The 11,413-nt window shown below is 38.8% G+C and overlaps 1 protein-coding gene across 1 annotated transcript; it reads left to right on the top strand.

Moving 5' to 3' along the window:
- The first annotated feature begins 424 nt into the window (after positions 1–424).
- prep (prolyl endopeptidase) lies at positions 425–7,154 on the top strand. The gene is made up of 14 exons (XM_007546577.2): positions 425–625; positions 899–973; positions 1,566–1,699; positions 1,791–1,921; positions 2,058–2,267; positions 2,447–2,568; positions 2,680–2,785; positions 3,034–3,225; positions 3,488–3,685; positions 4,327–4,430; positions 4,532–4,763; positions 4,850–4,981; positions 5,062–5,218; positions 6,222–7,154. Exons 1-14 carry the CDS (start codon positions 584–586, stop codon positions 6,514–6,516), a joined length of 2,130 nt encoding a protein of 709 aa, XP_007546639.1. The 5' UTR covers positions 425–583; the 3' UTR covers positions 6,517–7,154.
- Positions 7,155–11,413: the final 4,259 nt, after the last annotated feature.

Below are 11,413 nucleotides of genomic sequence, written 5' to 3'. Positions count from 1 at the left end.
GTCTGCTGAGAAGTAATTTCCATGATTAACTGAGTCACTATCTGGTTCAGTAATTCTTCTTACAATTATTGTTAGTTAATAACTTATGTCATCCATCATTGTTTGTTGTCTTTTTTATGTTAGTTACGATATGAAAGTGCACGATTATGAAAAGTATTCTATCATTTCCCTGAACACTGCTTCTTCACACACAATTACAGTCATCTGAGTATTTCTGCAGATGACAGGACTTGAAATCTGATCTTTGTGCACCGAAAAAGTGAGATTACAGTAATGTAATGCGTAACTGAAGAAAAAAAACGAGTAAAATAGAAGATTCAATTTTACATCAACTGTACATTTCTTTAAAAAGAGGGTCAACCTAGTTATTTCTGAAGTTGTGTTACTGCTTTCTGTCGCTAGAGGGCGATCTCAAATTTCATATGACAGCACAGCAACCAACCAAGGAGCTCGTTGACTGTGTGTGAACGGGGAGCATCTCTGACAAAAGCTTCTTCGGTTCAAGTTGATTCACAGGCTCCTCAAAGTCATTTCAAAGCCTCTGTTACAGTCACTGCGTCATTCTCGAAAACTGACCTCCAAAATGGCTTTTCAGTATCCCCAGGCTTACCGCGACGAGGCTGTTGTGAGTAAAGGGGACTCGCTAACTGATTAGCCTGGCTTGCTAAATCTCTGTGGGGTTCATTCATTTCAACGAGCGTTTGCTTTGTTAGCATGCTAGTTAGCTTAGCCAGGTGATAGAAACCAGGCTGTCAGAGCTGATAATTTAAATATGTGATTCCTAAAGTAAACAACTTACACATGGCAAGATAATATGTTGGGTTAATTATCACCATGATGTGCCGGCCTGGCATTTATATTGCCTATTAAGTGAGTTTTTGCTATTATTATTATTTAGGTGGATGACTATCATGGTTGCAAAGTGCCAGATCCGTACAGCTGGCTGGAGGATCCAGACAGTGAGAAGACGCAGGTAAATCCTCATTGGTCCTCGTGCCACGAGTCTGTCACAGACACAGGAAGTGCTATGAGGAAAAAATAGTAGATACGTTCACACATTACAGTGTTGGCATTCAAAAACGACATTCTGATCATTCTGTTTATTGTTCCTTAATCTTCCAAAAATGTCTTAAGTGTAATCTCACACTATGAAGAAAAGCTTCAGCCTACATGTTAGAAGTGAATCAATATTTATCAGAACAAACAGCCAACTTTGCGCCATACTCATTCATTTCGATTTTCATGCAGAACGCATTTTGTTTTGCTAGCATGCACAAGTCAGTTACCTTGCTGCGATTACCTCTTCATAAAAAGACATTATACAATTATAAAGAATGTTGTTTAAGTGGGATCTGGTCATCAGTGAAGTTGACACATTTCGGTAAATTTGTCTTACCTGCTTAGAGATTGAAGCATCCATAGTTCACAAAAGTAAAATAAAATGTGTGGCTCTCTGATTTAATTAGAAAGGTCTGGCTCTTCTATATGTTTTTTTTTATCTGCTAAAGTAAATAAGTGGCATCTCAATAAATCATGAGTGTGTGAAACCTTTTCTCTCCCACCAGGCCTTTGTCAACGCTCAGAACCAGCTGACGTTGCCGTTTTTAGAACAGTGTGAAGTGCGGGATCTCTTCAAGGAGCGCATGACGGAGCTGTACGACTATCCAAAGTACAGTTGTCCGTTTAAGAGGGGAAGCAGGTGAGGCATTCAGCAGACTGTTTCGATATTCACTCTGAGGTGACAGTTCCCAATTTTATCTTTTCTGTCCATGTTTTTTTTTTTTTTTTAGGTATTTTCACTTTTACAACACAGGCCTCCAGAACCAGAGCGTGATGTATGTCCAGGAGAGTTTAGATGCTGACCCCACAGTGTTCTTAGACCCAAACACGTTTTCCGATGACGGAACTGTTGCTCTTCGAGGTATTCCATCAATTATACCTTACGATTTTTCAGACAAGTTAATAATCCTGCGTCCTTCAATAGCAACGGCTCATTTTTTTGATAAAAATAAAAGCAGATGTTTAAGTTCTCTGTGTTCTACTCTGACATTATCGAGGTTACGCATTTTCTGAGGACGGAGAGTACCTGGCCTACGGCACCAGCGCTAGCGGGTCGGACTGGGTGGAGATCCACTTCTTGCGGGTTGAGGGCGCCGAGCCTCTGGAGGACCGCCTGGAGCGAGTCAAGTTTAGCTGCATGTCCTGGACTCATGATGGGAAGGGGCTTTTTTACAATTCGTACCCGGATCAGGAGGGCAAAAGTGACGGTAAGATATAAGATTTCCATATCTGGTGTGAATATAAATATCCGTTACAGATGGTTCAGAAATTAGACTTTAACTGAGACTATGGTAAGGAAATTTTGCCCCATTGTTGTTTTTAATAACCAAGGTTGTTTTTTTTTATTTTGGTTGCTTTATTGAACTTATTGTGTTGCACCTCGCAGGTACCGAGACCTCCACGAATCTTCATCAGAAGCTTTACTATCACATTCTGGGGACTCCACAGTCAGAGGACGTGCTGTGTGCCGAGTTTCCTGACCACCCTAAATGGATGTGCGGCGCTGAGGTGGGCCTCATGGTTCTTTGAAAAAATAAAAAAACAAATAAATGAAATAAATAGACTACATGTGCAAATTGATGTTTGAGGTAGCGGCTAGTGACGGGAGAATAATTTCAGGTATCAGATGATGGGCGCTATGTGCTGCTGTCAATCAGAGAAGGTTGCGATCCTGTCAACAGACTGTGGTATTGCGACCTGCAGACAACTCCTCAGGGCATTACAGGTATTCCTTTTTCTATTTGTCATTCATAGCATTTTATTCTGTGCTATTTGAAATTACCTGAGAATGTTGTTTTTTTTTCCTTCAAAAAGTTGCTTATAACTCGGCCTTTTCAAACAGCTATTCTTATATATTTAAATGGTAACTAAATCTGAAATTGGAACTTTTTTGCACAATTTTAATTTGCTATAATACAGACTTTTTTTTATTAGTTTTGTTTCATTTAATTTTGCACAACCTTGTGTGTTTAGGACTTTTACCCTGGATAAAGCTGATTGACAACTTTGACGCGGAGTACGAATACGTGACCAACGAGGGAACCTCGTTTAGTTTTAAGACCAACTTGGACGCCCCGCGTTACAGACTCATCAACATCGACTTCGCCTCTCCGGATCAGGGAAACTGGAAGGAGCTCATCCCTCAACATGACAAAGATGTCATCGGTGAGCTTTTGGAAAAACTTCATCTCTCTCATCACAACCACATATTTAATACACTGAATTTTTTTTTTTTTTTGACTCTGAACTTCTTGTGGTTTTACTGGTTCTTAAAGCTGAGATCAAACGTAAAACAGGTGAACCTTATTTACCAATTATGTGACAAATGCAACCACAAGCGGTGTGCAAACTTTTACAGAGCTCCCGTAATGTTAACCTGATTTTAAAGCCCTCGCTCTCTGTTAATTTTCCCGCGTCTTCCCTCCAGTGTTCGCTACCTGCACCTACTCCAGCTACCTGTTTGTATGTTTCCTCCACGATGTGAAGAATGTGTTGAAGATGTACCGTCTGAGCTCAGGGGAGGAGCTGAGAACCTTCCCTCTCGACGTCGGCTCGATCGTGGGCTTTACGGGACGGAAGAGAGATTCGGAGATCTTCTACTATTTCACCTCTTTTTTATCACCAGGTAGAAGACGCTGTGATGTTGCATTATTAATGAATACAGCGTGTGCTTTTTACAGGCCAGTAGGCTAAATATTAACAGAGCTGCTTGTTTGTGTATATTGAGATGAAGCACAGGTTCCCAGATGAACTTGCTGATCAGTCAGCCATTTTTTTATATATATATATATAAACAATGAAGGGCTGTGCTGTTGAATTTTAAAAAAAAAAATATTTGGTGTTTTTGATTAATTAAAGCTCTTAAAAATTACTCCTTAAAAATAGTTTGTTTTTTTTAGTTTGTTTTATAGTTGACAGTGGACATTAGTGATGCGATTAAGGTGAACGTGTTGCCAAAAAGCACAGGAATTTCAATTTATCTTAAAACCTGTTATAATAATAACGTGCTTATTAATCCTGTCTTTAAGACATTTACTTTATGGTTCAGTACTAAGATACAAAAACATGAAGAAAAAGAGCAAAATGTACATTTAAAATTAGAAACTGGTTTGTCTTTTGGTTTTTTTCTTGTTTCAAAAAGCTAATTTAGACCTATTTAAAAGAAATTACTTCATACTTTAAACCACACAGGGAAATAACTGTCCCACTTGCTTTCCAAGTGATTTTGAAAATCACTAAATGTTTTTGTTTTCCTCCTTTCCCCAGCTATCATTTACCATTGTGACCTAACTAAGGAACCACTGCAGCCTCATGTCTTCAGAGAGGTCACCGTCAAAGGTTTCAACCCTGCGGACTACCAAACAACTCAGGTAACAAGATAAACTTCATATTTTGTATATATTTTAAATATTTATTATTATTTTTTTCTGCTAAACCATTTCGTGATTAAGCCGTTGTCTATTTCCGTTAGATCTTCTATCCCTCCAAGGACGGCACGCAGATACCGATGTTTATCGTTCACAAGAAAGGCATCAAACTGGACGGATCCCATCCAGGTTTCTTGTACGGCTACGGAGGCTTCAACATCTCCATCACGCCGAGTTACAGCGTCTCCCGACTCATCTTCGTCAGACATCTAGGAGGCGTTCTGGCCGTGGCTAACATCAGAGGTGGGGGCGAGTACGGGGAGACCTGGCACAAAGGTAGGCAGCTCAAGGCCCCGGCAGCTTATAAAACATGCGTTTGGGTTGATGTTTAAAATCACGGTGACACATTTGGTCTTCTTCAGCTGGAATGCTCGCGAACAAGCAGAACTGCTTCACAGACTTCCAGTGCGCAGCTGAATATCTCATCAAGGAGGGTTACACGTCGCCGTCCAAGCTGACTATAAATGGAGGTTCTAACGGGGGTTTACTCGTGGGTACGTATCCTAGAGACCGGATGAGTTTTGGTTCATGCTTCCAGCTGAGAGCGTCGTTAACAGAACACCTTGTCCCTCAGCGGCCTGTGTGAACCAGCGGCCTGAGCTGTTTGGCTGTGCCGTGGCTCAGGTGGGCGTCATGGACATGATGAAGTTCCACAAGTTCACCATCGGCCACGCCTGGACCACAGACTTTGGCTGTGCAGAGGACAAAGAGCAGTTCGAGTGGCTCGTTAAGTAAGACCTCCTGGGCAGTGTTGTCCATCTGTCCTCTTGTGTTTTTAACCTTTTCAGAGGGAAGGAAACATGTCTGTCCTGTTTGAACCAGGCCCTTCAGATTAAAAGCGCTACACTCAGGTTTCTCTTTTGCTTCTGAACTCCTTTAAGCTGTCTCGGTAAAAAAGAAATAAAATAAAAATACACACTCTGGTTTGAAAGTCTAACTGATCTGATCTTTACCACATTTTGTTATTTAACTTTTAAACAATAACAATAGAAAGTACAAAAAAAAAAGAAAAAAAAACATACCACTGAATCCACTACGTTAAGAAACTACATTAAGAGTCTCCACTTGGGCGATTAAAATAGTTCTACTTATATTTTAAACTGATATGTGGTGCTACAAATAATGATTGTTTCTGTGATGGGTTTGTCTGTTGATTATGCTGACAATTAATCGGGGGATAAAATTGACACATTCCACGGATTTTTTATTTATTTATTTAGAAATACTTTAGAAATACAGTAGAAGATGCAAAGAATGGAGTAACGCAGCCTTCCTTAATCTGATCATTTGTAACAAAGGATGCATCTGCAGCAAAAATAAGTATTTCTACCGTCAACGTGTGAAAAGCTCGGCCACTTTCTGCTTGACTTAACCTCAATAAAAGTTTAGGACTAGTCTGTTCATTATAGTTCTGATTTATATTTTGATATCAAAAGGTGCTTCATACGATTTTTTTTTTTCTTTTTACAGAGTGTTTTTGTACTGTTTTGGATTAATTGCTGCTCTAAATATGTTATTTTAGCAGGACTTTAAGTCAGCGAACAATTAATCGCCTACTCAGTTGACGATTATTTCAATAACCGATTAATCCGATTAAACCATTTCAGCCCTACTGATATGTTTGGTCTCAATAGTTTTGACTATACCTTTGCGCAGCAGTGATATTCTTTACTGTCTGAATATCTGTTGGCTGCACTGCATGTAGTTCTTTTTAATTTTTTGTAATTTCTCCAGATACTCGCCGCTGCACAACATCCACGTCCCAGAGGGCAATGGGGTCCAGTACCCAGCGGTGCTGCTGCTGACGGGAGACCACGACGACCGGGTGGTGCCCCTCCACTCGCTCAAATACATCGCCACCCTTCAGCACATCGTGGGTCGCAGCGCCAAGCAGACAAATCCCCTGTTCATCCTCGTGGACACAAAGTCGGGCCACGGAGCCGGGAAGCCCACCAGCAAAGTCATCCAGGAAGTGGCCGACACGTACGCCTTCATCGCCCGCTGTCTCAACCTGTCCTGGGTCATATAACATCAGCCCCGAGTGTTTGGCTTGCTTCCCTTTACTCAGATTCAGAGGACTGTTTGTACCGACTATCGACATGATCTTTTTAACACTTAGACGAGATGTTTAATGAATCCAAGCTGTTTACCCGAGCTCCGTTATTTTTCCTTAATATTAAACCTGTCAGTGTTTCGGCAGCACAAACCACACACACGAAGCAGCTCGCATACTTGCTACATCGTGGGCCACATTCGTGGTTCTTTGCTGTCTGTGTGCCCAGGAATTTTAAATCAGCCATTTCAGTCTTGAGGTCAGATGTTTATTTAAGGTTTGTTTGTCCATCCTCCAGGAGCTCCATAGCTGATGCATATTATTTAATTCTTCTTTGTGCACAGAATGGAGCCCATTGAGTGTTGAATGATATCACTGTCATGTAGTGTTGTGTATATGAGTGTACTGCAAGTACTGATGTTTTTTTGCGGAAATTTGCAAACATAACATTTTGCATTGATAGCGTGTGTGTGCATGTAAAAAGGTCAGTTAACCTTTTTTTTTTTTTTTTTTGCAAATGAAAGTTTTCTACCTCTTGACTTGTGCTGATTGTTTACCCTGTTAAAGGGAACGAAACACAATGCCAGAACTACAATAAACTTTTTAAAGACTGATTCAGATTCACTTATCCTGTAGAAAACGCATGGCGTCGACACCCTGCGGCAAAAATGTTAAAGGGAAGTTAAGTGGAAGGAAAAAGTGTTCGCAGCCAACAGGAGAAACTGCATCTTTGAGAAACTCTAGCCTGTTATTAAAGAAGTAATTCATGAAAGGAAGCCTGACCGACTAGGAAGGGAGTGCAAAAATTGTACATGCTTATCAGCAGTAAAATAAAAATCCCTTTTTATTAGTGTAATGCATTATTTAATATGTCTGGAAAAAACTAGCCGAGCCACAATTGTCCGACACAATCTCTTTAAAAACATGACTCACTGAATTCAGTTAACTGAAATACATTTTCTGCGATTTTCTACAGAATGTGCTACAACAGGCGGCTAAATCTGAGCTGGCAAAAATATAAGAATTTATCTAAAATTATTAGTAAACAAATCTCGTCCATTCTCTTTTTCTCATATTTACAATGTTTTCTTGGTTGAGCAGCCTGTTGTATCGGTGAGCGTGTATCCCGCCAGCAGGGGGCATCAGTCATCCTTAAACTAACCCAACACGTGTAGGAGGAGCAGTAAATGAGGGTGGTCCGACATGGGGTCCTCCATGGATTACTGATCATACATGGCTAATGTTCGGGACAACTCTTGTCCTACTTTCATGTAGGTGGAAAAAAAAATGCTTGGCAAAGCAAAGAGACTTATTTTTTAGATTTCTTACGAAACCGACACATCCTCTAATTTGTTTTTGCACACAGATCTGAACGAGGGAAGCTCATTTCACAATAAATTATGGATAAATTGGAAGTTTTCATATTTACAGAATGATTACTTTTATTTTTTTATTATTATGATTTGGTGATTCACTGGTTGAAAAACAGCCCTGCAAACAGGATGTACAACTTATTACAAAGCAGAAACATTTTCAGATTTGGAACACATACAATCTGCTTTAAACATGGCCAAATTTCAACTCAATGGAAGGAAATTATCTTTCTCCACTTCCCATTGACCATTGAAGTCTTGGGTTAAAACTGAATTATCTGTAGGTATAATAACAGCAACGTGGTTGAAGGTAATAAATAAAATTACAGTTGAACAAGATAAAGGGTTAAAACACTGTGATTTATAACCCTCTGTTAAAGGCTGCTCCATTAACAGAGGGACAAATTGACACACACGGTCTTGAATAAATTTCATATATATTCTTGGATGAAATTATTCATCAGGCAAGGTTTGGAGAAACCTTTTTATTCCCTCATAGTTTATGTGCTTATAGAATAGTCTATTTATTAACTGCTTTTAGTTCATCATCAGCAGATAAATTATTACAAACCAATCAAAGTCAATTAGAAGCTATACACACCGAGTCTTTGTCAAAAAAGCAGTATTCCTCTAAGGCTATCTTAAAAGTCGTGTTTTACCCTCGAAACAAACAGCAAGAAATACCTTTTGATTGTTAAAAGGTAAAAGCAAGCAAACAAACAAAATTTTAATATTCGTCCTCCCGCAGGGGGAAATATTCGAAGTCACTAGGTGGCGCCCGAGAAACCTCAGAGAGTATAACCTCTTACTTCTACAACTTTAAAAATCAGTTTCACGTAGACGTAAGAGGCGCGTTGCGTGGAAAGTGGTTGTATTTATTCAGCTGCCATATGAGTCTCCGTAATTTGAATGATGTAAAATGAATGCGCCGCTTGGAGCCATTCAGATGGTACTATGTTGCTCGGCGGAAGGCTAAAGTACCTTGTATTGCTTTTATCAAGGCGCTGGCGCCACCAAACGGGCTCCGGGGGAAATTGTTGGGGCCCTCATACATTTGCTGACAAAGCCCACGGTCTCTACCAGCCCCCAGTCTACTCCTTCATCACTAATAAGAATTTGAGAACTGGCTACAGGTTTACATGCGTTACATATTTCTCCTTCATCTTTTTATTTCTTTACTTATTTTGCATTTATTTGTGTCCTTGTTTTGTGTAACCTGTCATTTTTAAATTTCACTTGTTCCAGGTCCTGTTTTCCACCCCCACTACATGTAGATGACAGCAGCCACATACATCTCGTTGTTTTTTTTTTCTTTCTTTCTTTGCTACAGATGCCTCACACCAACCCTCCCCCACCATCACAGGGTTATCGTAAACCAGAAAATGGCAACATATCTTCATCATGGGCTTAATTAATTTACCATTAGTAGTTCCAGAGTACTTCATGGAAATGCTATTTGGTTCACTCACTCCTGTCCAAAGAATGTCAACAGTTCATAAATCCACATCTTAGGGTCTTGGTAATGTAAAAATAATGCTACCACAAACATGTTTTTTTTTTTGTTTGTTTGTTTTGTTTTCTGTAATACTAAGAACTAAAGTATACTATCATTCAGTTATTGAGTCATCTGAACCTAGTCAAAACATTCTGGTCTTAAATTGTTTCAATCTAACCTTAGCAATAAATGTATCACTTTTTTTTTCTGCCTCATCATCTTCCGACTGGGTCTCCAAATCTAGTAAAAGTTCTCTGCAGGCTCCCCTGGAGGCAGCTTAGCCCGGTCCAGATACAACTGTCATTTCAACATCATTAGATTCCACTTGTTCAATTTTTTCTTTTTAGAATAATGTAAGGCATTTTTGTTGCACATGATATGATGTGCAACAGAAAAAAATGAAAAACATCCTTTCAGTTGCTTGCTATGTGTCTGTTGTTAGGAGCTGGAGTCAAACAGTAAGAAGTCGTAAGAGCTCCCAATTAAGTTGTTTATCGTGTTGCATTTTTATCTATATATTTAGTACAAAAGCGTGAGTGCCCCTCCTCCCTCTGAGTGTCTGTGTTTGCCTGACAACGGTTGTTCTTCAGAAACGAAAAGCTCTGTTCGCTCACGGTTTTATGCAACGAGCCTCATCCTCTCGTCATACATAAATCCCCTTTTCAGATCTCTGTTCTTGCGTTCATCAGTCATAAAAAAAACGGTAACAGAGAATAATCCAATTTCAATAACTCAATATATTTTGTAGCTCTTGGTCTGATAATTATAACCTACAGTTCATTATCGATTTTATGCCTCAACTTCATCCAAAAATCCGATCAAATCTATCTATTTTATTGCCTGTGATATTTAATCTTTTTTTTTTTTTACTTGTTCTCTCATCTAACTCAGAGCTATGAATTATTCAGAGACAGAGTCCATTGAGTAGACGATCAGTAGTTATGCAAGAAGATGTTTCTCTCAAGTATTTCAGCTCTTCTTCTGTTCCTCTCCACCTTGTCTGAGTTTCATGATTTTTCGAGTGGTCACAGGAAAACAGGTGCAAGAACGGGATTCACAGTGAGGCAAAAAGCGGCTAAGATCTAACAAAAAAAAAAAAACATTACACAAACACCTGACTAGGGCTGACTTACGCCTTTACAGATTTCAACTACTTCTTCATATCCTATTAAGCTTTAACTATTTTGTTTTTTTTTGTTTGTGTGTGTGTTTTAATCCAACAGAAGTTGTTTCTAACAAAAGTATTTAGAACCAGATGCTCAGTAAATGTAAAAAGCATGTAAGGACAAACAAGGTTGGTTTTTATGTTTATTTTATATTATTCTTTTGAACCCTCTTGACACTAAAATGTGTTTGCTTTTATTGTTTTTTTTTTTTTTTCTTTTCTGGGGGAGACTCTGCCAAATGAAAGTTATTAAAATGTAAATACAAGAGCACAATGAAGCAAGTCAGGGCAATCAAATATGCAAGGTCTTAAGAATAGAGCTTGCGGTTTTTAGTCGCAGATGTTTTGAAAAGAGCTTAAAAATTTTCTAGGATAAAAGCATTAAGCAAAAAATACAAGAACAAAGGATTCTGGAGAGACCCACTTAAAGACCACAATTTATATTAACTCTATTCTGTTCTCTCCTTTCGCTCTAATGAAAACAAAAACAGAAAATGAAGACCATGGGGATTCATTGTTTTTATTCTCTATACAATAAGTTTATAATACCATTTTTTTTAAATGTAGTCAATGTTGTTTCCTAACTTATGTGTTAGGAAACTTATGTGTTACATCTTTTTTTTATTCTCCCTGAAGGAAAGGCAATAATTCAGAGAAATAACCAAGAAATTGCCGGATAAAACGCTCATTGATAGTCAAGGTAAATGAGTAAGTGTCATCTGCATAAAAGGTGCATTTTTCCTGTACAAATATCTATCTATCTATCTATCTATCTATCTATCTATCTATCTATCTATCTATCTATCTATCTATCTATCTATCTATCTATCTATCTATCTA

Source organism: Poecilia formosa, unplaced genomic scaffold (assembly GCF_000485575.1).
Source record: "Poecilia formosa unplaced genomic scaffold, Poecilia_formosa-5.1.2 Scaffold1, whole genome shotgun sequence".
In the NCBI taxonomy this organism is placed as follows: Eukaryota; Metazoa; Chordata; class Actinopteri; order Cyprinodontiformes; family Poeciliidae; genus Poecilia; species Poecilia formosa.
This window is presented reverse-complemented; position numbering and strand designations above follow the sequence as displayed.

Bases quoted from the DNA above. Each gene is read 5' to 3' on its own strand.
- prep (XM_007546577.2), top strand. From the start codon at position 584: ATGGCTTTTCAGTATCCCCAGGCTTACCGCGACGAGGCTGTT. The intron at 2,268-2,446 runs GTAAGATATAAG...TGCACCTCGCAG, and splicing joins TCAGGAGGGCAAAAGTGACG to GTACCGAGACCTCCACGAAT. The intron at 5,219-6,221 runs GTAAGACCTCCT...TAATTTCTCCAG, and splicing joins CAGTTCGAGTGGCTCGTTAA to ATACTCGCCGCTGCACAACA.